This window comes from Myiozetetes cayanensis, unplaced genomic scaffold (assembly GCF_022539395.1).
Source record: "Myiozetetes cayanensis isolate MyiCay16 unplaced genomic scaffold, myiCay2020 scf24, whole genome shotgun sequence".
In the NCBI taxonomy this organism is placed as follows: Eukaryota; Metazoa; Chordata; class Aves; order Passeriformes; family Tyrannidae; genus Myiozetetes; species Myiozetetes cayanensis.
This window is the reverse complement of record NW_026087456.1, coordinates 8,405,724-8,430,735: the sequence shown is the minus strand read 5'-3', so window position 1 is coordinate 8,430,735 and position 25,012 is coordinate 8,405,724. Positions and strand designations below refer to the sequence as shown.

The window sequence follows — 25,012 nt, the reverse complement described above, 5'->3', positions numbered from 1 at the left end:
GTCAAGAGAGCATAAACTGTCATTTAATCTTAATTACACACCTATCAGCCATCTTTATAAGCTCAAATATTTGTCATTTCTGAGTACATGAAGATAAGCCAGGAATATTCACAGGCACAACACTTATCAGCAAAATACACATCTGAATATGAAACAGACTTTACTAGCAACCCTCAGGTTCTTGTTTTTGGGAAGGAGTAGCAGTTTATTTCTAACGTGCACATTAGAAAACTTCACATCTTCAAAGTTACCCTGTCTGGCCAGGAGAAAACAAAGGATAATGCAAAAGAACAAGCTCTTAAGATCCTCAGGCCAAAAGCTGATCACCTATCAATAGTTTATTTAAGCATAATATTCAAGAAAAAATGTACTTGGAGACCATTGGTTTAACACATGGAGCACAAGCACAAGTGTTCATTCTTACCTTTAATTTTCTTCTTGCATTGAATTTCTTCAAGCAATCTACAGTCTCTTGTCTGTGCATCATAGAGGCAACAGTAGAACGTTGCTGAAAGAAGAAGAAAAGAATTGTTTTAAGGCCCCCAGCCAGATGTTCAGCAGTTTAGTTACTCTATAACTCACATATCACAACCCACATGGTTCAAAACTTGGGCCTTGAATTTCTACCTTGTCTGACTATCATGCTGTGCTTATTTTATGAGGCTTTTCTCTGTGTAAAGTCCTCTTGAAAAGTCCCAGTGTGGAATATACTGAGAACTGGAAAGCAGTCCTGGATCCAGGAATAACCAGGCAGCCTCTGCTACCTTCAAATTGACTTTCAGAAGTCTCTTAATTTCCTGCATTTACATTTCTCGCTTATCATAATGACTACAAGGAAATGAAGATGCAAAGCCTTATCTGACTCAAAGCCACTTTCTTGTACATCTTTCTTCACTGAGAATTTAAAATGACACTCTAATTTTGGCAGTGAATTTTTGAAAGTCAAAGCAAAGGAGTTCATTTCTGCAAAAGCCTTATCCCAGGCTGAGATCTCAATATACACCACTACTGACTGTACCTGTGTAACTATAATTTTACAACTTCCAATTACAGAACTGCATGAGTAAGGACAGAACTTATTCTCTGAACACTTTCACTGGACGCTGCTTTGTCTGCCCAGTTATCTATGCTGTGAATTGTGTGGGAATTACTTACACAGATCCATGGATGCTTCAGTGCTTCTGATGCTGTGATACGTTTCGCTGGGTTGATGGTGAGCATTTTGTTGATGAGGTCTTTTGCTTCAGGAGTCACCGTGTCCCATTCTGGTGAGGGGAACTTCGGGAAAAAAATAAGGAAGTGCACATTATTTTGTACAATCTTTATATAACTTTACTTGAGGATCCATTGCTGGGTTGGAATAAGAGCTTAAAAATTATAAGGCTCTGCCTTTTCCTCTTCATCATTCACAAATTGCTTAAATCTGGGAACAAACAGCCCTTTGTCTGTTTAATGCAATATAAATAGATGATGATGTAAAATTCATGTGCCACCAAATCATTGGATCTTACTTAAAAACAGCCGGAATATTTTTTGTCAGAATGCCTGTCTTCAATGAAACTATTCCTTTTGCAACGCTCTACAGCAGCTTGTATTTCCAGCAGTGGGCAATACAACAGCAGAAGATAATACAACAGCAGAAATAAGACTTAAGCTAGCATATTCCAACAAGATTCACGTTAATAAAATGGTATTTATTATTTGGAGCAACTCAAAGATACCAAAACATTAGGAAGAAATTCTAATTTCACCTTTCACTCTGTAACACTCCTCTTTTGAGGTACAATTATAAATGACTGAATAGACAGAGTATGGTACATACATCATAAGCACCAGCCTTGATCTGTTGGTAAAGCCTGTGCTGGTCTTCATCCCAGAATGGAGGGTATCCCACCAGAAGGATGTACAGAATGACTCCTGCAGAAAATTCAGACCAGGATTAAGGGATTTCAAGAGACAAACTCCAGAAATTTTGCACCTAAAAACTACGGAAAACAAATGGCTCAAGAGTGTTATCCCAGCTGCTGGAAAATACAGGAGAAAAGCAGGGGCAATAATGAGCATCTGACACAACATCAGATTAGGAACACTGAAAACCTGAACTGATGGAGAAATAATATTCCATGATTCTGGATGTCCTAGGAAAATGCCTTTTTTACTTCTGGTTTTATAGTGGCTTCTACTGGTGCCTGCAAGATCGTGTTCTAACTCATCTCATGCAAAGAAAATTTGGGCAATGCAATTTATCTGTATATAGTCAATAGGAAACGAAAAAGACCACCTGCCAGTCTTACAGAGATGATTCACCAAGGCTAAAGACAAGTGCTTTCATAAATACAACCAAATAAAAAGTGTGGGTAGAAGTGAAATAAGGAAAGCAGCCACTGTGCTCAGCTGGGGAGATGCCACTTGTAGCAGTATCTCACACTACACCGTTTCAAGAGCTGCATGATACAGTAACAGCTCTGCATTCCAGTTCACAGAACATTTAATTTTGTAGTTTATGCCTGAGTTTGTGGTACATTGGTCGAATCAAATCTTAGGCTGCTTGTGAACCAGAACCAACGGCTCAGCTCACAGTATGAGCTGTTGTGTTTCCTACCTAGTTAGGTGTCTTACACCTGCAACTGTTTTTATAACACTTTGTGGAAGTGCATTATACCATGATAACACACCTTCATAAATAATAATTAAAAAAAGCATGCTGGGAGAATAACAAAAACATTCTCCAATGAATACTGAATTTTATTAAATATCAATTTTCTGATGCAGAGCATAGCATATTCTGGACATCATTTCTCACCCTTAAAACACCCCACAGTGGACTGAACAGAGCGATTTCTTACCACATGCCCACATATCCACAGGTTTTCCATAAGGATCTTTCCGTAACACTTCTGGAGAAAGGTATCCCGGGGTACCAGCAAAGCCTGTCAAAAGGCAAGGAATTATTGTCTAAAGTTGAACGTGCTCTGCAAAAATCAAGGGATGTTTGTAAACAGAAGGAGTATTTGGCGAGTTCAGCTCAGTGGTACGGGAGGGCAGCTTTGTGAGTAAACAACATGTAGGGTTAGATTTAAGAAAAGCAAAGAAATCATTTAGGAGGAAAAATCCAAAAAGAGAGTAAGAGCAGTGTTCAAAATTCTTCCCACAGAAGTGAAAACCCAATTCAGCCAAAGCCAGATGGTGGCAAAGTAAATGTTCAGAGGTGTTCAGGCTGAGCTTTCTGAAAGGTATTACTTAGGATGAAGTCCACTGACTCGGGCTCAGCCTTCTCCCAGCCTTTGCTGTCCCTTAATACAATCTTTCCACTGCAAAACCCATTTCCGTGAAGCTGTTCCACTTCTGGAAACCTGTGCCCCAAAGTTTACAGAAAGCATCTCTGAAGCAATCTAGCCTTTAAAATTTATACATCCCTCATCCTTTATTCATGACTGGCAATGCTGCTTTCTCCTAGCAGAAATGCAAAATGGAGGGAGAAATGTTACTTTTCTCAGGACACTGCAAAGGATAAAAACTTCATGACCATTAACAGCCTGCACCACTTCAGTGAGTACATCTGCTCTTTCCAGCACCTTTGCCTAAAATAAATACTTGGGAATAACTTGAAAGGTGAGAATTTCGTGGCTTTCATGAGGGACCACTTGTCATTTGTGCAATACCACCTTAGATTCCACAAAACTCATTAAAGACAGTGATAACACGCAGAGTGCACAGCTACAGAGAGAAGAAGCCTTTGCCCTGCAGTTGGTAATTATTTTGGAGTGGGAGGAGGAAATGAAGAAACACATTCTGTATATTCTACTGAGAAAAGAGCTAAAATATGGTCATGAAAAATCAGCTTGTTGTTTGCAGTCTCCTGATATGAGAGCTATGAATTGTTAAGGAGTACTATCACTCAGGAAACACATCCTAAGCTCCTTGGAGAAGCTGAAATATAGATGTTCTAAGTAGCTTTAAATAGAGTGCTGTTTCATATCCTTTTTGGGTGTAGTGCTCTACATTAATATTTTTGCTCATTTTAAAGGGGAAATAATGTTGCCTTGACTTTAAAACTTACCACAGCTCACAACATTACTATGCATCACCTGAAAATAAACTTTAAAGCAAAAACAAATGCAGGACTTAGCTAAATTCATCTCTTGATGAAGATACAGAATGGATCTGAACAGAAATAATTGGTATGGTTTTACTGCATAAAATCATAGAATGGTTTGGGTTGGAAGGGACCTTGAAGACTCCTATCATTGTTTGACTTAAATAAGTGTCCAGAGGCACAGGACAAAATCCTTGTTTTGGTGAGTTCATCTGCCTCACACCTTCCCAGTACATCAAACACCTGCTAAGAGGGTGGGAGGTTTCACCAAACCCTGTAACAATTTCTACAAATAGACAAAGAACAGGCTTGTTTTGCAAACATGCAAACCAGGAAAGAATCCTGTTGTATCCAAACACACAGAGCTCGAGCCAGTTTCCTGCTGAGGCACAGCCATGGCACAAGCACAAAAGGGACCATCACACCAGGGGACTGCACCCAGAAAAAGAGAAAAGGAAAAGTAAAAGGAAAAACAAATTAAAAAACGGTGATGCAGAGCTATAGTTAGAATCAGAGCATGCCATGAGTCACTAAGTGCTGCAGAATTCAGGGGGAAGCAGAACAATCTCATGAAAGCTCGAAAAAGTTCAAAATATCAAGTACATTGGAGCTCATGTTCTGTTCTGTTAATGCAATCCTAGAGCTGAAGGAAGGCACTCCAACCACTATGAAAAGGTTTTGCAGAGGAAGTTTCAAAAAAGGTACAGAACAAGTACCACCTTTTTAAAAAAAAAACAGAGCCACATTAGGCTACTTTCTTCTCATTAGCTTGCTGACTCTTCCTCACATACATATTTTGAAGACATTCTGTTTCTTTCTACCAAGTCCTCATGATGCTACAAGTCTAAACCAAGCACTTCACAAGAACCAAATGACCAGAAAATAAAGTGGAGGTTTTTACAGGGAAGTGCAACCTCCTATGCATCATCTGCAGCCACAGAAAATATCCTTGAAGTCAAGTTCAATTTTGTCTTGAGGTGCTTTTGTCTGATTTTTGTCTTGAGGTGCTTCCTGTTTAGCTGTTGTTTTTGTCATTATAACAAACCACTTGTGTTTTGCCTTGTCTCCATTCCCCTCCTTTTGTACTAGTCTATTTGTTGCTGGGCAAGAGCAATCTCCTCTGTCTTTTGTGGATTACTGGAATCCATTTATATAAAGGCTGGGATTTAAAACAACATGCTGGCTTATCAAGCTGCCAACATATGTCCAACGGTACTGCCCGGGCATCTACGTGGAGTTACAGCCCCGACTGCAAACACTCAACATCCCAACTCCCTGCCTGCACAAAAGCTTTTTTGTACTTTCATTCTGACCTTTGACAGCAAGCTCACAGTCACTTTGTTCCATTTCAAACTGCACTTTCAAGCTGCTCTAAGGTAGCTGCTATAAATATTTTATTCTGTACTTTTTCCCACCTGGGATTTACAATAAATTTTATCCCGTGCTTGACGTCTGTTCAGAAGGTGGTGAGACATGTGTAGCACGTTTGTGCATGTCCTGTTATTTTAAATGACCAGCATTCAGTATTTTCCAGTATTCTCCTTTGGACAGCTGTTAACTGTAACAAGCACTCTTTAATTAGTATCTGTCTACAGCCTCAGGTACTCAACCCCCTTATTTTTTCCCCTTCAAGTCACATTTCAAAGTGACATTTCAGAATGAAATTTTCAGGTGTCTCCAGCTGACAGAGAATGTTTTGATGACTGGGCAGGTACACTCAGCAGTATTAACCTGCTGTCTTATCCATCTGAGCACCTGATGGGAAACCATCCATCTCCCTCCCGGGCTCTACACCCATGTTTTACACTCGGGTGAGAGCTGGGAGGTTTAATGGCTACACTGAATAAATGGTGAGAAAAAAATAATATTTACTTACCAAACCAAGCTTGCTGTTCTCCCTGGACTTCTATAGCCAATCCAAAGTCTGCCAGTTTTACTGCTGCTCCCTTTGATTTGCTAGCTAGAAGTAAGTTCTCAGGCTTTATTCAGAGAGAGAAAAAAATTGAGATGAGAAGATAAGTAAATACATTTTAGACAGGTTGTCTTTTTTTTTTTTAGTTATGGTAGTCTGGAAAAAATCACATACTTAGAAGAGTGAAAAAGAGAAAAAAACCCATGAGTTTTCTCCATGAAATTGAAAAAATTGCACTTCCCATTCCTACTTGGAAAGAGCCAGCATGAACCCATGACAGCAAGGCTAAGGACAGTGTGGAGAGGAGTCAGCCATGACTGAAGTATGGAATTGTGACACCCATTCCTGTGACAGGACAATCCAGAAATTCCCTACCAGAAAAATATGGCAGAACCTCCCCCAAAATCATGGATTCTTTGATGATCAGCCTATCCTAGGCAGTTTGAAGGATTAGGCATTTCTGTCAAGCAGAAATGTTTTGCATGCCAGCTTAGCAACCGCAGCCCGATGATTATATATATATATAATGTATATTTATATTAGTATTTATATTTATATTTAGAGGGCAGGGGTATTGGTATCACAAATCCTTCAGCAAAACCAGCACACCCATGTTTGTGCCTGCAGAGAACCTTTAGAAATAACAGTGGAAGTCAGTGAAAGTTCCCACTTTTCTTTTTTTTTTTAGGGTACATCGGTCACATCTGAATCCCACATGAAATCAAGTGCACCAGTACTCTGGCACAGTTAAAGGAAACATAAAAACATGAACACAACAATGGTGTTCATTCCACTGTTCATAATGTATCCTTTAATCCTCAGTTAGCAAATACATCAAATGCAAATTGTCCAAACACAACTTCATTGTATGAATGTTGACTTTTAAAAAAACAAATAACTCACTGTAGAATTCCACAGATTGTTTCAGAGAACTGTGACCTTATAGTGTTTTCTTGCCATTTCTTTCTTTCATATCTCCATTAATTTTCTGAACAGGTTTTGTTCTACATTTACAGAACAACAAAACCTCAGTTACAAGGCTATGGCTGTGACTCTTCAGAAGCAATTTTTGAAGTGGTCTATGACAAGGGACTTCACTATATCCAGCCTGGCACTGGGGACCCAATCCTGCAAACTCTTAAATATGTATTCCATGATAAATCCAGTAGCAATCATATCATTTCCAAGGGACTATTTATGTGATTACAGTTAATCCCATGCAGGTACTGAATTTGGAAACAATTAAGATCATAAGCTTCTTTCAGCAAAGGCTATCTTTAATACATGTCAGGTATCCAGCAAAATATGCTTGAGCCTAATTAAGACCTCAGCCACTGTGCTACTTGTATTAATTAATAACACAACTGGTCCTGACAAACTCTTTAGTCTAAAGGTGTTTCTTACCCTCTCATCAAAACGTAAAGGCACATTTTTTCAGCAATTTGCAAACACCACACCCTCACTTCTCCCTTTGTTGCTCTGTCAGAGAACAGACAACGTTAAAAACCTTCCATCACTAGTTACGTGCTGACCTTCTATTGCCATATTTTTAAAAAACTGAGAGAATAAGGTAATACAGTATTTATATTTGCTTACATTATCAATAATCACCTCACCTACATTATATGGCACGCTGAGTGCACAGCTGAGGAGGCTTCTTGAGGTTCATCAACACTGAGTTAAGTGATGTCACACTCCTTGCCATTTAACAACACTAATTTCAATGTACAGTCACACAGATCGGAAAAGATTCCTCTCAGAGTGAGAGAAGTTCACAGCAATTAATTCCTTACATAAACCTCTTAAAGCAATGGATGATCCTATTTGGTCATGACCTTCAGGCAAGCCAAAAGCAGTGAAAAGCCTCACCCTCTCGGATGGAACATGAGCACTACCCCACTGAGCACATAACATTTCCCAAAAGGGGATTTCCTTCAAAACAGGAGTTTTGTGCTTTTTCCCACTGCTGGTTTCTTTTCTCCCCTTGGGATGTTTTTGTTAATTCCTTTCTGTGTCTTTGCTCTGCCAATCACAGTGCTCTGCAGAAACACCACCGTCAGATGTACCTTCCACCAGAATTCCTGATTTACTCCCATGCCAAAGGCAAGAGCCCTTCGGACAACACCGAGTGGGACCGTGCACTTAACCAACATGCAGCTGTCATTTGAGGCTGACGAGAGGCACGCTGCCTAATTATCATGCATTAACTTGGAATGGCTGCAATTACTTGGAAAACATTAACAGCCCGGCATGGGCCACGCAGGACTCACACTCTGGATTCAATGGTGTCACCTTGTGCTCCCAGGGGATGGGCTGCAGCCAAGCATGCAGAATGGCAGTGTTAACTGCTAAAATTACTTACAAATAAATTAACCTGATTTATGCCGTGTTTTTCCAAAGGTCTGTAATCCTTAAGACATCAAGTACTTATGGCTCTGTGTGTTTGTCCTTGAACGTAACTAGAGCAGCCGCTTTTTAGGGAAAGGCAAGAAGGTTGTAACCTCAGAGTTTCACAAAAGCAGCAAAGCTGCTGCCTGACAAGAACTGGAATTCCTCCCTGGAAGTGCACTTTTTACTTGCTGTAAAAGACAGGTTCGTTTTTTCTGGATCTAGGACCCACCACTATTCTGACTTACACCAGTGATTACAAACAGAGCAGCAATGAGCATTTCTGCAGCTCACAAGGGACTGCAAAAGCTCCTCTCCACTTGCTACTAAATTACAATAGAAGGGAAGTTAAATAAAAGGAGGTAATCCAAAATCTTGTCTCGGTGCCCTCCCCACCCCCAAATATCCTATCAAATTGTGGACTGAGTTATTGGGGAAAAAAAAATCCATCAGGTTTTGCAGTTTGAGGATCCATGCCAGCCCACAACCACCTTCTACATGTCTTGCAGTTCTGGTCTCGGGCCTTGGCATCTTCTCTTCGGCACACGGAGTTCTGCTGGGATTTCACCACAGTCTGTCATTTCAGTCTTTGGGTTTTTGGCTTTTGCCACAAAGTAGTAACTGAAGAAGGATGGTTTTCTTCTTCCTCAAGTTTTCACTTTCAGAAATGAAACTGGGCACCACAGTTTGGCAGAAACACTTTTTCTCACTGTTTTTTCCATTCATCCTGGATTTGACAGAATAAAAAAATCCACACATGGTCTGGAGCAGGGAACAGCTGGATTTCATGCATTTCCAAAGAAAAAGTTGTTTTGTGTGAATGTATGAAAAGTGCTAGAAAACGTTCCTTATTCTGTCAGCTTGCATGGCTACAATGCTGTTTTTTAAATTCCTTTTGATGCTGGAAGCATAGTACTGCCTGGATGGTGAGGACAGGAATTGCTGGAGCAGCTGGACAAATTTGAAATCCTTTCATTTAAAGGGAGCAGAACCCTGTATGGTCCCATAGGACAACAGCAGAGACTTTATGCGTTCAGGTAATAAGGTTTGGGAGTGAGGGATGGCAAGGAAGACGACGACTTTCTGATTCCAACATTATTACTAATGATAACCACTAGCAAGCTCCTGTCCCAGGAGGAAATCCCTGCTCCCCATAACTCATTCAAGAAAGGAAAACAAGAGCCCAAGAAGCTGTGCCAGAAGGGATTAGTGTGTTCTGCTGCCTTAGCCCACACATCACTTTTTCTCTGCCTTCGTAAAGGATCTGATAGTTCAGACAGTGCACTTCTGTTTGATTTCAAAATAAACAATCTTCTTTTCCTTGAGGATTGTGAAGCCCAAGTGCCCAAATCAAGTCCTTTCCCTTATCCACAAGGTGAGCTTACTACCAGCTCTGGGACAACCTTGTCTCTCTGAGCCTCACAGTAAAAGAAAATGATCTCAGTTTGTTTCTTCCCATGCCAGCACGGTTTAAATGCAGAGAGCATTCCTGCAGCAGACGTCTCCAGCCATTTGGGCAAGTACATGATTAAGAAACAGGGAATGTTCTTCTCAGCATAAGAGTTTCCTTTCTGAAGTTTCTCTCCCAATACTAAAGTTTGTCTGGAAGGAGCTGGACTCCTCGGGTGACTGTGGTGAGAACACTGCAGAAATTCCCGTGTTCTAAAGACGCTCTGTAGCCCAGCCACCATCTGGAGGAGAGAGAGCTCTTTGTGCCAGCAGTCCCAGAGCAGCCGGCCTTCCGTCACTGAGATGCGTGACGTGCAAAGGCTACTGTGCTTCCCAGAAGCACTTCAAGTTATGCTGATGAGAGATGGAGAACTCCTACCATGCCCTGCCCCAAAAGCTTGGGATGGCAGAGAGGAAGACCGTGTATTCACCAAATACACCCAACGCTAGCCAAGCACCTCCTGTTCTCCCTGGCGCTGCCAAGAGGTGTTGTACAGGCAGGTACCGGCCAGCCCGGAGCACACGTCCTCCGGTGAGCGCGCACGGGAAGCCGAGTTAGAAACAAACCAACCAAAGGGCGAAAGGAAGAAGAGAGAAGCGTCTGTGCTCCGGCTGTTGGAGGCCCTGTTGGGAAGGGATGCTGCTCCGGGGCGGGCGGCGGGGCAGCAGCACTCACCTTGAGGTCGCGATGGACCACGCCCATCTGATGGCAGTGCAGCACGGCCTCCAGGATCTGCTGAATGCAATGACTGCATGCAAACGCCAGGGGCGCCCGTTAGTTCCCAGCGCACGCCCGCCGCCCGCACGGACACGAGGGCGGCGGTGCCAGGGCGGGGCCGGGCAGGGCTGGGCGTGGCCGTGCTCCCCGCCCCACACTGCCCGGCCCCACCTGGCCCCGCTCAGAGCATGACGGCCTCAGGCTCTGTGAGAGGGGGTGGCAGAGAGGGGCTGGTCTTGGAGACACCGCCCTTGGGTCTGGTTTCAATTCAATACCGATTTTTAATTTAATACCGATTTGTAGTTTAACGACAATTTTTAGAGGGAAAAAATTTTGCCACTAATTCATTGACAAGGTTGTGCTTTTTCCTCCTTCCTGACTCATAACGAGAGCCTTGACAGAGGCGTTAGAAAATTGTAGGAAGGGTTAGAAGCTGCAGTGGGCATTGAGGTAAACCCAAACTCCCCCCTTCACAGCAGGTGTTTGAGGTCAATGATTAACTTGTCGCTGTCCAATTTAGGCGGCAATTAGCGTCACTTGCCTGAGGGCTCGTCATGCCCTGTTGTTCTGCTACTGCACCCCAGGGCCTCAGCACAGCGGTGGCGTTTACATCTGCAAGCTGACATACATCACAGCCAAGGTTCACCTCCGTGTGCCCACACAGCCACACACGGACAGCCCCAACACAGCACCGGACACGGCGGACAGCACGGGGGAAATCCAGCGCCTCGGAACGACACGGTTTTTTGGGCAACCATTCCCCCTTTTGCCATGATGTATATTAGGCCTGTAGACTTGCAAACTGGAGAGAGGCGTCATGCAATATTTGTTGGACCGGTGGTTTGGAGGGTGAGTAGGGTAGGCAAGGGAACATCGCAGACAACCCACCCTCTGCCCCTGCCCAGCGGAAAGAAAACCCCAAAATTCTTATATCCAATTGATGGGCACCAGATACTGACCTTCAGGTCTCTGTGAACTATGCCATTTAGATGACAATGATTAACACTTTCTAGAATCTGCTGTATACAATGACTGCAAAGATACAAGGGCAGAATGGAAGGGAGAACATTTTAAAGGCACGTAATCACATTAAATACAAAATAAAATAAAACTTAAAAAAAAAAAGGTAAAGAACAAAAACAGTTTTACACCTTTTGACAAGTCTTGATTGCACTTTGAGCTGGATATTTCCAGCTCCAACACATCCAAAAACAAAGCAAAACAAAAAACCAAAACCAAACCAAAAAAGACATTTAACATGGAACATGTGACACCTACGAGACAGAATCATTAGACTGTATTTTCATTCAGCAGTATGGAAGCTTTTTCCAGTTTCCAAAAACTGCTATAGGCAAAATAAAGTGGAGGCAATAAAACCATTAATGGCATTTTTTGGTTTTCTTAATTTTTTTTGTGGTGAAGCTAACATAACAATAAGTGCTGAAACAAGAAAGTGCTCAGAAATGAGATGATACACAGAAAACAAATGAAACAAAAAAAGTCAAAAGCTAAGGAAAAGCAAAACATTTTCCATTTTGAATAGAATGGTTACTTTAAAACTATTAGTAGAATAAAGCCAAGTCACTCAAAAAGGTGGCATGCATTTTCACTTAAAATAGCATCAAGCTTTAGTTCAGTTTGGAGTAACTTGTGAAATGAAAATTCACATTAAAAAAATAGACAAATGTTTTCATTTGGTGCTTTCAATAATTTAACTAGCACCTATTTATCCATGCCCAGGTTTGCAAGTTTTGGCCAGCCTACCATGCCAAAGAGCACAACTAAAATATTCATCTCTTCGAGCGCTGGAACTTTTTCAGATTTTTTTTTTTGGCACCACAAAAGCTCATAATATGTTTTTTTAAAGATAACCTTGTGGCACAAGTGAGTGATGAAAAGTAATCCATAACAGTCAAGAGCCAAGGATTTGATACTGCTCATCCAAAACGTTTTGACCATGGAATTCAGAAGGAATGGTCATAAATCAGTAACTGGAGCCCAAGCCTGAAAACCCTTCCTTAGGCAAGTAGTTCCCAACTCACTGACCTGGGCTGTTGGTGTGAGTTCTGACTACTGGGGTGAGGAAGGGCTTGCAGGAGCAGACCAGTGTTACATCCTAGGATAGGCATCCATATAAGACATTCACTAATTCCATAGGGTTACACACATACACAAACACTACACAGATATAGGTATAGATATATGTATATATACATACAAGTGTGTGTATATATATATATAAAACAGAGATGCATCATAACTAGATATTTCACTTATTTGGTCAAGTTTTTACTGCATATATAAAATCCATATATATATTATATGTGTATATATATATATATATGTATATATGCACAGCCCCTTCCAGTATGTCATAATTCTACAACAGAAAAAAATCATCAATACAATTTTTCCTTTTAAATCCCAAGTACCTTAAAAACACACAAGGACACCATATACTGGCCTTTGGCATCAATATTAGAAATTTTGCTTGAATCACAGTAGGAAAAAATAATTTGAATTTTTTTAAACATAGCTCCTCTCCTTCAACCCCGTCTAAACCATTAATTTGGTTTTCTGTTCTACAGCTTTGTGTTGTACTATATTTAAAGGCTTAAAGCAGTGATGTTTCTACCATTCCTACAGATGTAGTAAGGGCAAAACCAGGGAAAGCTTCCTGCTGTTCAGAATAATTTCATGTCTGCTCATCATTATCCTGCCAGTGTTGTCAGGAACACTTAATCCTTGCCTGTTATCTGCTGAATAATTCCAAATGTAAAGGCATAATTTAAAATTACATGAACTAAATCTGTATCAGTGGTGGTGTGTGACTAAAACCACACCAAAACAAGAGGATTGTTTCAATGTACTTTGAGATTAGTTTCTGTGAAGAGTGTAGTGGTTGAACCTGTATTGAAGTAATTGCCTACAATGTGGAAGATTCATAATTACATGGGAATAATAAGGATTTATTATTATATGAGGGTAAACAGATTCTGAGATGGAAAAGTGGCCCTGGTACTTCATGTCAGCATGGAAATCATGATAATTGTCAACTTATTCTTCAAGTTTTTCAACAAGCACTTGCAGAAAATTGCTAGAGATTTCATATTTGAGCTCAGACTATGAGATGCACAGCATAATTGCTTATTGATGAAACACAACAGAAATGTTTAATTAGCACTTCTGGCCTGGGAATAAAAAATGATATTTAATGTAAAATTCTTGTATTTCAAACTTGGATCAGCAAATGTAAGAATCCACGGATGAGATAGCTGAACCAGTATGTCCAGTTTGCAGAGGAGAAAAGAAGGTAATGTTTTAGCAGTTGCACAAATTTACAAAGATTTTACCAAGCTGAGCTGCAGTTTTGGCTTTTTCAGATCAGCAGACATCAGGAGTTATGTGAGTTCTCCATCACACAGTCATGAGCTCAAAATGCCAAACTGTGCCCTTCCAAGTCTAGGAGAACTCCAGGGGAAATCCTGGAATCTCACAGACTGTGCTGGGGAAACTGATGCCAAACACCAGGAGATATTTAAGGAACTATCCTAAACCTATCAAAGGCAACATGAGAAAAACTAATGACTTACCTGGCATCTGCTTCACTATAATATTCTCTTGCAACTATATCTTCAAACAATTCACCTCCAGTGACTCTGTTACCAAAAGCAAGATGGGAAAAAAGGAGATTTCATAAGTGAAAATTAACTTGACAGGGAGAAGTCAGAGAGGAATAACCAAAATATTTGCACAGAAATTCAAGAGGTGCAGGAACTCAGTGCAGGCCAAAACTCAACAGAGGTGTAACTCAGGTGCCAGAGGGCCATCTTGTTGTGCTTTGACTAAAAAGAGGATTGCTGAGTTGGAGGGAAAACATCAGTAGAAGCAGAGTTCCTTAATCAATGTAATGGCTGATTTTTTCCTAGAAAATGTTCAGTTATCTTTGTCCAGAAAGTAAGAATAGTTTAGTCAAAGTGCTACTTAAAATAATAATAAGGGGCATTAATATTATGAGGGGAGAGCTGTATGATCCAGAGGATCAGTAACAAGCAACTGTGCACTGTTGCATACTCAGGATTTCACTGTACAACCAATGCTTTAAGGATAGAAAGTGGTTAAAAGGAAATCAAACTGTATTGTTATAGCCTGGAGATGACAGCCCAGAATGAGTCCTCACATAAAGCAATAAAATCCCTCCTCATATCATACCAGTTCTGGTCACTCTTTCCGGCTCACTCAGAAAAGGGAAGTGGAACAGCAGGATGAGTAGAAAAATTGCTACTGTGCTATCCAATCATCACATGTCCTCAGAGAAGCAAAGCCACTTTAGCTTGGCAAAATTAAGGTTAAGGGGGATGAAAATAAATACTGAAGACAAGCACAAACCAGGCTTTTCATAGAGAAGAGTTGTAGGGGACAATTCTGGTACAATAATACATGAGCATGCAACATCTGGGAGTAAAAATAAGGTTAAAAGCAGGAGAAGTTTTCTAGGAATCATAAAGCTGGTGTAATTAAACAGGTTTTAGTGCTCTATTTTAAAGACAAAGATCGATGAGCTTTTAAATAAAATCATAAAACTTGTCTGGCTGTGTGAAGAAGAGTGGACTCATGGAACAGGAAGACCCTTCCTGGGATATTTCTCTTCTATGGAATACGCTGGCATATTTTCACAGCTAAATGCAATTTTCCATGTATATCAGTGCTGGAATGAGCAGTTGAAAATAGATGCAAACCCTAACAATTCCCACAGCCTGGAGTACCCACATGCCCAGTGTAACCAGAGCACCTAAACACAGCCTCCCCACACTGGGTGCACAAACCAGTGCAATTCCTGCTTTCCAAAACCTTCACCTACTGATATGCTAACAAAAATAATTCCTAGGGGACAGATCCATGTTTGTATTTCATTACTGGTTAGGAATGCAGATACTAGCACATTGTATTCTCAATACATTCCCAAAAGTAAAAGCTTGAGTGGGATACAAGGTACTACAAAATGTTTAAAAATCTATACTACAATGAAGACAATTACTATTGAACACAATTAAATTTAACAGTATTCAAAAAGTGAGCATGCTTGGAACCTTCGGAACTGTAACATTCATTTGCAAACTGCTGCACTAGCACTTTGTGGAGGATCCCAGCTTTCAGTCCTGTTAGAGGATGACAGAAAGGACCTGCTCAACCAGCAGCATTGCTCCTTTCTTTGAAAAGGCCAGTTCAAGAACTTTATTTCCATGTTTTCAGTTACATGTGGGTTATATATGCTTTTTTTGACTTCACACCTTACTGACTTTGAAGGTAGAGACTTTCAGGTACCAAAATGCTATTTTGTACAAAAGCCTGCAGTAAAATCTGAAGGAGGTAAAATATCTTGTTGCCTAATTTGTGTTCTCTTTCTTTTTGTCTTCTGCCTTCCAGAAACTCGCTTTGGCTGCTGTAACACAGAATGTTTGATTGATGCATATTTTGACAGTCTCTCATATCTCCTCTTTGCATATATATTTGTCTGCCACAGTTCTGGTAAAGAGGAACGATTCTCAATTCTCGATGAATGAAAAAACAAAGCATCCTTTGATCTTACTCTTTGCTAAAATGCTTATTTTTGATCCAAGGACAAAAAGCTTTAGTCATCAAAGTGCCTTTCAGTGGGAGAGAATATCAAATTGATGCTTGTTTTTCTGTAGCACGGAGGAAAGAAGGGGATATGAAATCCCACTTGCTGACACTAAACATTTGCTTGGTATTCATAACCACTGTTAAACGAGGGAAAGATAAAAGCAAGAACAGAGCAGGTGAATTGCACTGTGACAACCAAACAAACAGACAACAATTCCCGTGCTCTGTAGCCAAAGGATACCTTAGGAATAATTCTCAGAAGAGCTAAATGGCCAGAAAGAGGGAAGGAATAATGGATTGTCACTAATGCAGGGCCACCAAGATGGTTAGAGCCAGAGCACACCAAATAGATACAAGGACTTTTCCTCCTTAGTTGTTACTATAATTACTTATTACTAAGCACTTGTTGCTCAAAGAGGTTGTGGAATTTCCATATCTATACTGTTGCCTCCAGTGAGGTTGTATTTCATGACAGGACACTGATGATATGAGCTCTAGGAACTTTCAGGGTACAACCTAAAAGCCACTGGTTCTCACAAATTCCAGTGGTTCTTTTGTGATTTTCTGAAGAGCAGACTCAAGTGGCAGCATCTAAACCACATGAGTTTGTTTAAACAGAAGTACAAGCAGCCTGCAGAGACACCAAGGCCCTCTGCACCAGGCATGTCTTTCAGAAAAACTGCAGTTTTATACTTACAAATATAAGAGAATAATTAAAAGGGATGCACAAATTAGCAAAGACAGCTAAAACAGGCTCTGCCGATGATCACACTGGTGTGGTTTCCTCCTAGCTTACATTTCTGATTTCTTGAATTGCTTTAAGGTGCAAGGAAGCAAACTTATAAAACTAGAGTGGCCACAGAATCTTCACATTTACTTGTGGCCTTTCTACTTCTGAAAAAGAGATATTCAGGCACTTACCCAAGGCAAACACTGTTTTGCAATTAGGCTATTTTTTTTTTGTATTTTTTGTTTATTCTACACAGTACAGTCCCTCCACTTGGAATCCAAAAGCAATGCCAGGATTCTTAATGTACCAATTGTTGCATCTCATCAAATGCATTAGAATGTGAGACACTGAAAATAGAGGATCTCATTGACTTGCACAAGAGAGTCTTCAAGTGCTACAGCTGTTTCCATTCAGATCCAGCAATTAATACTGACAGAACTGATTGGATTTGAACTCATCTAACATGACAAGACAGTCTCACTCGTGCTTAGCAACTGGAATGGGCTGACAGACAGAAATCCTGACTACAGGTGCCTGGACCAGTGAGGGAGGAGGAGCAAAAACTTCCTGAAGTCCATTATTAGATCCATGAAGTTCATTTCCCATGTGGATTTTAAGAGACTTCCACCTTACCCCTTGATGCTACAACTGTCCACACAAATGCAGGCCTGGGAACAGAACACCTTAAACACTGTTTTTTCTCCAGATAAATGTGCAGCTATCCCTGAGATACACAAGTGAAGCAACAGGCTTTTCCTTCAGGCTGCAGACATCTCTATGGCACTTATCCCAAAGAGATTATTAGAAATTCAAAACAAGGTGACAATAACTGGTTTTTTTCTATCCACAGAAGAGGCAGTCTTCTTCTCTACTTTCTTACGTGGGATGCAGCCTAAGAGAAATTTCTAAAGAAGCAGTGGCACTGAATCCCACACAGTCTGAAAGAAATCATTAAGAAAATGACATGATGGCATGTGTGGGCAGAGTGACAGTGTTACACCACAGCCAGGCTCCTGTTGAATAAAAATTAAAGAAAGAAAAGCAGCTACTTGGCCTTCATGCTCAAGAAGTGCAAACGGTACCTTTTTAGCGTGGCAGCTCTTTTATGTGCATTTCAACAAGGCACCAACCCACATATTTGTAACTGCACTAAAAGATCAAGTCTCACTAATAAATAGTATTAGTGAGCATTAAAGCAATGATGTCTTAGTCTAAATGTGAAAAATTAACTGTGAACAGGTATTCTTCGTCATTTGGCAAAAGTTCTTCAGGAATGCAACCTGTTGCTTCTCCAAAGACAACAATCAGTCTGCAAAGTTACTGCCTTTACCATTTAGATGTTTTGTTTGTTGTAAAATAAATAATTTTGTCCCAAAAACCACAACCAAAACATAAAGGCTGTATATTCATGCTCTGAGTCTGTTCCTGTGTTTGCCAGGGAAACAGAGGAAGTTGCAGGCAGTGCAGAATGCTTCCTGCAGGATCCAGTTTTCTGCCAAGACAGTATCTTTGGGTTAGGCATTAATTTTTTATTGCAGAATACAGGCTCCTATTTGTTCTGTTACTATCAAGATATAGATACCGGTATCTACAACTCTGAAGTTGTTCAAATGTTCTGGTTCACATGGCAATCATAATCCCCTGAGATAAGTCTGGCACTACACACTCAGCTTAAGGCAGACGTGGACTAACTGCAATCGCAGTGGGCCACAGTTTGGAACAGGACAGCAGTACAACAAGAAAATTAAAAAGCCAACAGTTTATAGAAGGGATGTTGTCCCTAGAACTAAGAATTCTGCATGTACTTCTTGGAAATGTTCGGGACTAAGGAGATTTTTCCAATTCCACATGGAAAGATTTCCTTTGTAGCCCTTAAGGGAAAAAAAAAACAATCACACAACAAACCCCAGTGCATGGCAGAGAACAAGTGTGTGTGTTGTGCCCTGGAGCCATTTCCAAGGCAACAGGCACAGCACTTACCTGGGATATACACAAGTCAGATATAAGCTCCTGTTAGGATTTGAGTCCTGAATCCTGAATGCCTTCACTGCAGACAGACTATTTAATATTTTGTATTGTAATATTGTGTATTTCTAGTCTGCAATCTAGTCTCCAAGAAGTCTTTAGAGATTTCTTCCAAAAAAATTAAATGAGAAAATAAACCAGAATGTAACCTGAACATGAAAGCACACAATTGCTTGTGGAAGATCCAGGCTCTAACTCAGCCGTGCTGAAAGCAAATAATTCTGTTTGTATGCTTAGAAATGAGCTATTTCACATTTCTGGGGTAATAATGTGTTCTCATCCTAACCAGCAAAAGCACGGTGAGCCTAGGAGAGCCACCTAAGATAGGAGGGTGTTTTATCTGTTAAATCATATACTGCTCTGGAAAAATTTGCAGCTGAAAAAGATAATTTCACTTAAATAAGCCAATTTTACAGTACAATTCCTATCACTCATGTTTGTCCATACCCAGAACCATAAGCAGTAACTTTTCAAGTGAGTGGAAAAGTCTGCCCATCCCAGGGAAGAATGAGGAAATCAGCGTCTCTCTTTTTAAGGTAAGAGTCTGGGACACACAGTTCATGCTGTCACTGTCCCTTCTTCCACTAAACAGCCTCATCTGGGAAAAACAAGCTCCATACAGGAACAGTCACGACATGAAGAGCTCACAGGACTTAAATTCCTGAAGCCAAACAGGATGTCAGTAGGAAACTTCCTATCTATGTCTGTGTGCTTTACATTTGGAGTGGTGTCAAGATGAAACATTCCATAGATCAGTGAGACACAAATCAGGAATAAAATACTGAAACAATATTTCCCTCTCTAAATTATTCTGAAAGAATTTTTCCCTCTGGAAACTCAGGCTTGCCCGTCAATCCAAGCAGCAGAGATTTTCTGCAGAGAAACTACTGTTCCACGTGGGGTTTTTTAATGTTTCCTTTACAGACAACTGGCTTGCAGCAAATTCTCTTTTCTGAGTGGTATGTCTGCTTAGCTTTGGCAGGCATAATACAACTTTTACTTACATACCTACATTTTACATTTAAATCCACTTCAAGGGGGGATTTTTAATAGTTTCTAATATAGAATCCTTACAGTGACACACAAATGAGTTCTTGCACATGCAAATAACCAAATGCTACTGGTTTTTTAGCTGTTTAGCTCTTTGTCCACCTCACTGCACCAGGACCATGCACTTCTCTTGTGAACTTGTATTTGCATTTCAAAATTTAAACGCCACATCGCCACCATGCTAAAAATATGCAAAAACACATACTTACAAGTCAAAGACTAAGTAATGGAACCCTTCTTCTGATATGCTGTCATGGAGCCGCACTGTGGAAAAGGAGGGAAAAAAGATAAACACCAGTCACCTTTTTCATGTCTTTGATGCCTGTGCTTGATTTGAGGGAGAGAAAAGAGGATTATAATTCTGCTACAGCTCCATGTCATGTTTAAACACACCTGTGTGCCCAGATGTAAAGTTTTCCCTGCAAATGGCCTAGTCAGCTGCAGACTTCATTTTGAATTTTGAGAACTCACATCACATGGTGGTACAATTATGAATTAAGTCCTGCAGTTTTTCTTAATTACTTTAAATGAAATTGCAATTTCCAAAGCTAATACAGGAAGCTTTGTCAGTAGTTTGATTCAAATAATTATCCCTTATAGAACCAAATAAAAAAATCAGGTTAATCTAAAACTGATCTGTGTTCAAAATTGAACAAAGAGTAAAAGAAGTGGATTTTCAGATCTCCCCAGATGGTAACTCTGTGTATTAATCTTTTTTTTTATACAATACATGACATTTTTGAAAAATATGATCAAATAAACATGACTTTTTAACTTAATAATATTTAGCCCAGGGAAACATCTTGTGTTTACACAATGCTGAAGAGAAAACCAGCTCTTGCCTGACTCAGTGCCCAGAGCTCGTGATGATTCAGAGGAGCCAAGTAGGTCTAAATCAGAATTTGTGGTTTTGGCTGGTTCTATAGTCTAGATTAGTTGATGTTTTTGTGAAGTGCAAGCCATTCCCCTACAAAAACCACCAAAAGAACCCCAACCCCAAATCAATTGCACTCTTTGAGCTGAGATCTCAATACCCCCGAATGTCTGGGGTTTAAAGCAAACCAAATGTGAGATGAGACACCATGGAACTATGCCCACATTTCTGTCTCAGAGCTGAGACCCCTAAAACATCTGCCTGTTGAGTACAGCAGCTCCAAAGACACTGCCCATCAAATGGGGGATTTCACAGATGCAACATAACCCTAAACCAGTAACATCTGGAGAGCAGCAAGCCACACATACCTTACATATACCTCTCCAACATATACCTCCCTGAGAGAGCTTAAAACTTTCTAAGATTTAATACATTGCAAATTATACTTTTTGACAGAAAATGCCTGTTCCTGAAATAGATTTGATAAGGACTCCAACTTTGAAATGAAAGTAGCATTCTGCTCCTCACTGCTCACTAACAGCATTCCAGTCACACAGGTGGAATGGAATATGATATTTGATTTCCCATATCAGGTATGGATAGTGGGAACTACCAAATACTTCTGGTGATGCAGAGTATTTGTTTCCTCCTCTTTCCAAAGACCTCCAAAGTGTGCAAAACAACCCAGATTTTTGAAATGGCTATAGCAAATGGAATGAAAGTGCTACATCTCAAAATTCAGAAATTAAATCCACCTTTAAAGTTTGGTATTAAACCCAGAAAGTCTTAGTCTTGAGCTCGAATAACAAAGCTAGAGCCAAGAGGAGAAATTTTGTCTTGGAGAGGGGCATCTGTTACTAACAGCCCAGCATGGCAGCACGTGAAGGGATTTTCTGAAGCAGCAAGTGCTCTTGCTTTGACACCTCCTTTTCTAGAAGAGGGTTCTTGGTTCAGTGTCCCCAGAGAACCATGGCTCCATCCCTTCTGACTAAGAAAGGCCTGTGATTTGAGATGATGGATGATGTTTTTCTCAGCCTGGCAAGGCTAACTCCTTACTAGCCAAACTAGAGTCTGACACGTCCACGGGGATATCTTCCTCAAGGATCAGATTCTGTCTTTCCCTTCCCTCCCAAATGCCTGAATCACAGAAGTGAGATGGAACAAATCCTTCTCTGAATCAAGATCACATGCCCCTGATTGTTTCTGGAAAGGAAAACAGGCTGAGGCAGCCAGGGAAGAGCAAAACTGCCTTTTGGCAAGTGCTTCTGTTGGCTCCTTTGGTCAGTTCAGACACAGGGCTATGCCAGTAAATCTGCAAGGTGAAAATCCCAAATAAGCGAGGGCAGAGGAGAAGAATCCCTGGTGCAGACAAGGCAGAGAATCCAGAGGAAAGGCTGCACACCAGCACAGGGGCAAATCCAGCACACGTAGCAGGCATTGCAAAGCAAAAGGCAGCAATTACACAGATTATCCACCCAACGAATGAGCTCCCATCAGGAACTCACACTGCCATTCCCATTTCTCCAGACTCACAAAGCATTCTTCAGCAGTAACAGTTCAATTTATCTGTTTGGAAAAGTTAGACAGCTAGACCTAATCATTGTTAATTGGAGTTGTTTCCTCAGTGCTGTAGGGAACAAACCCACGATAGGGCAGGAAGGACCCTGGGGTAATTCTTCTCCCTGCTCCCCGCTGTAGCCCTGTGGTCACTCTCCTTCAGTGGCTTCCAGAGAAGGTGTTTAACAACCTCAGATGACAAAGTGGTTGCTCTTCAGCAAACCACCTGAAATGCCTGACAGGAATTCAGGGAGCACATAGCTATTTTTTTTTTTTTGGAGAACTGTAAGCTCGGGAAACATCAGGAATATCCCTGACTGATTTTCACCTGAAATACTTTCCAATAACCACCCTGCAAAAGTCATTATAAAAATTTTAGGGAGAACTCCCATTAGCTTTATTATCTTTGTACCAGCTATTAGTGTGGGCAAGCTCCAATCTGACTGAAAAGTGAAATTAACTCCATTATTTGACTTTTTGTGCTGAACTGTAGCATTTTGTGTCTATTCCACAGAAAACAGCTGATATAATGGCCAAGCAACCTTATTATCTCCTTGCTGAATTTCTGCAGTGAAAGAAAAAAAACAAACCACAACAAAATAATAGCATTCCACAAGCTTTCAAAGCAAATCAAATTCTTCCAGGTAAGGAATCAAGTCAAACAGGAGATAAAGTCAGAGAGAAATTTTCCAGCATAAAGATATTTAACCATATCAAACTCAAATACTTATTTGTGTGAAATTGCTGAAATGCTCATTTTGCTAAATTTGCTATCATGTTACAAAGACAAATTACTTAAGGATAATGGTTAACAACAGTTAATGGTAAAGACACTCATTTTCCCTTTGGTATTAAAGATTAAGATCTCTGGACCCCTCGATGCACTAATGCTGTCACTCTGTGAAGTTTGATGTCTTAGGAAGTTACAGAGGTCATTCATCAGTAGTAGAGATTTAAAATGGGTTTGAAAGTCACAAAAACTTCTGTCACATTTGCTAAAATATGCAAATGATTTCTTTAAGTTCCTGCCTTCCTGCAAGAGGTGTGCAAAAGGGACAGAAAGATATTTTTTTCCTCCAGGTTCACTTCCAAAAGTGTATTACAGTATTTATGCAGATCATACACAAACCAATGTTATTAGAAAAAAAACCCAAACTTTCCAAAATTAACTTAATGGAATGACTTAATTGAACTTTGGGGTTTCTGTGAATTGCTACCTGGCTGCCAGTAAGTATGGGATAAACATTAAACATGAAGTAATATTTTGCACTTCTAAGAAAATAAACCCCCCCAATGCTGTTAAACAAAAGCCAGTGGCATCCTGCAAGATTTACTGCCATGAAATGACTTTATGCAAGTCAGCAGTGCTGTGTATGCCATTAACAGGTGGTCTGTATTCAGCAACAGTGATTCAAAACTACAGAGCTTCCAAATTCATTCAAACGATACACAACTTTTTTTATTACGCTGCAAATTCATGGTTATTTAGGGCCAACAACTTGAGAAAAAATCCTATTCATTTGCATCTGAATTGGTATAATAAAAAATGATGGGAAAACTAATTAGGCAATTTAATATTTGGAAAGACTGCCTTTGTCCCAGAGGCACTGTAACAGCAAGTGTTGACTACTACAAAATGCCATATATTGCAAAAATATTCATTTGTGACCAAAACCCTCCCCCATCAAGGCCCTCACACAATAAATGTCTGTATTCTGATTAAATGCCAGGAATATTTACATCCTCTGCCTTCATTAAAGTCCCTCAAATCTACTGCATGTGGAGAAGTTAGTTTGTCACACTGTTAACACTGGTAAAAGACTCTTGCTACACAGGAAATAAAAAAATCATTTGTCAAAGTAGATAAAAGATCAAAGTTTGCAGTGAGACTCTTGCTTAATTCCTGCTGGGTGAGGACTGACTGACAGTCTTTAAAAATAAAACACCCCAAATAAAACTAACAAATAAAAAAAAAAGGCCACAAACCCAACAGGTATTCCAAAACATATAATTGTGTGTCAGGAGACTCCAGGGAGAGCAGGTGTAATAACTGACATTTCCTTCTTTAGCCAGCAGGTTTTTGTGGCTTTTCAGTCGCCATAACCTGGGGGTGTGTGAGTTTGTGTGTGCAGAACAGGACTGTGGGATCATATCCCATATCCTGGAAGTTCAAAGGAACAGCTGGAGCTCCACCTCTTTCATTATTCCTGTATGAAACCAGCAGAATTGTATGGAGTTGTTGAAAAGAAGAGCAGGGGACTAAAATGTACACCTGTGACTTCATGTCTTCATTTCATGCCCAACCGTGGCATTTACTGGAAATCCTGTGTTTCAGGTTGAGCCAGTTCCTCTTTGCAGCCAAACCCTTGAATTTGTAAGTTTAACAAGATTTTTGACAATGCAACAAAAAGCCTTACAAATGTCATCAGATTAAGCCTGATGAGGATAACTGCATGGATTAAAAGGAAGGCTGACACAAATTTTTGCTAAGAGCAAACTGATGTCTGAGCTGCCAGTGTTGATGCTTTAAGCACTAACAATTTTTAACCATTTTACCATTCATCAGAAGATGTAAGAAGAGGAATAAA

General features: G+C 40.3%; 1 protein-coding gene across 14 annotated transcripts in view; it reads right to left on the bottom strand.

The window, feature by feature from the left end:
- Positions 1–25,012, bottom strand: part of CAMK2D (calcium/calmodulin dependent protein kinase II delta) — a 117,888-nt gene that overhangs the window by 34,096 nt on the left and 58,780 nt on the right. For 8 of the 14 annotated variants that reach the window (XM_050320730.1, XM_050320731.1, XM_050320728.1 and 5 more), the window contains 8 exons: positions 20,203–20,257; positions 14,157–14,222; positions 11,523–11,595; positions 5,973–6,075; positions 2,847–2,930; positions 1,823–1,917; positions 1,156–1,278; positions 425–508 (listed from right to left, as the gene is read on the bottom strand). In XM_050320730.1, the coding sequence (XP_050176687.1) occupies positions 425–508; positions 1,156–1,278; positions 1,823–1,917; positions 2,847–2,930; positions 5,973–6,075; positions 11,523–11,595; positions 14,157–14,222; positions 20,203–20,257 (683 nt within the window). Of the gene's footprint in view, positions 1–424; positions 509–1,155; positions 1,279–1,822; positions 1,918–2,846; positions 2,931–5,972; positions 6,076–10,521; positions 10,595–11,522; positions 11,596–14,156; positions 14,223–20,202; positions 20,258–25,012 lie in introns of all 14 variants that reach the window. The other 6 variants (XM_050320732.1, XM_050320738.1, XM_050320729.1 and 3 more) reach the window with 1 other exon arrangement.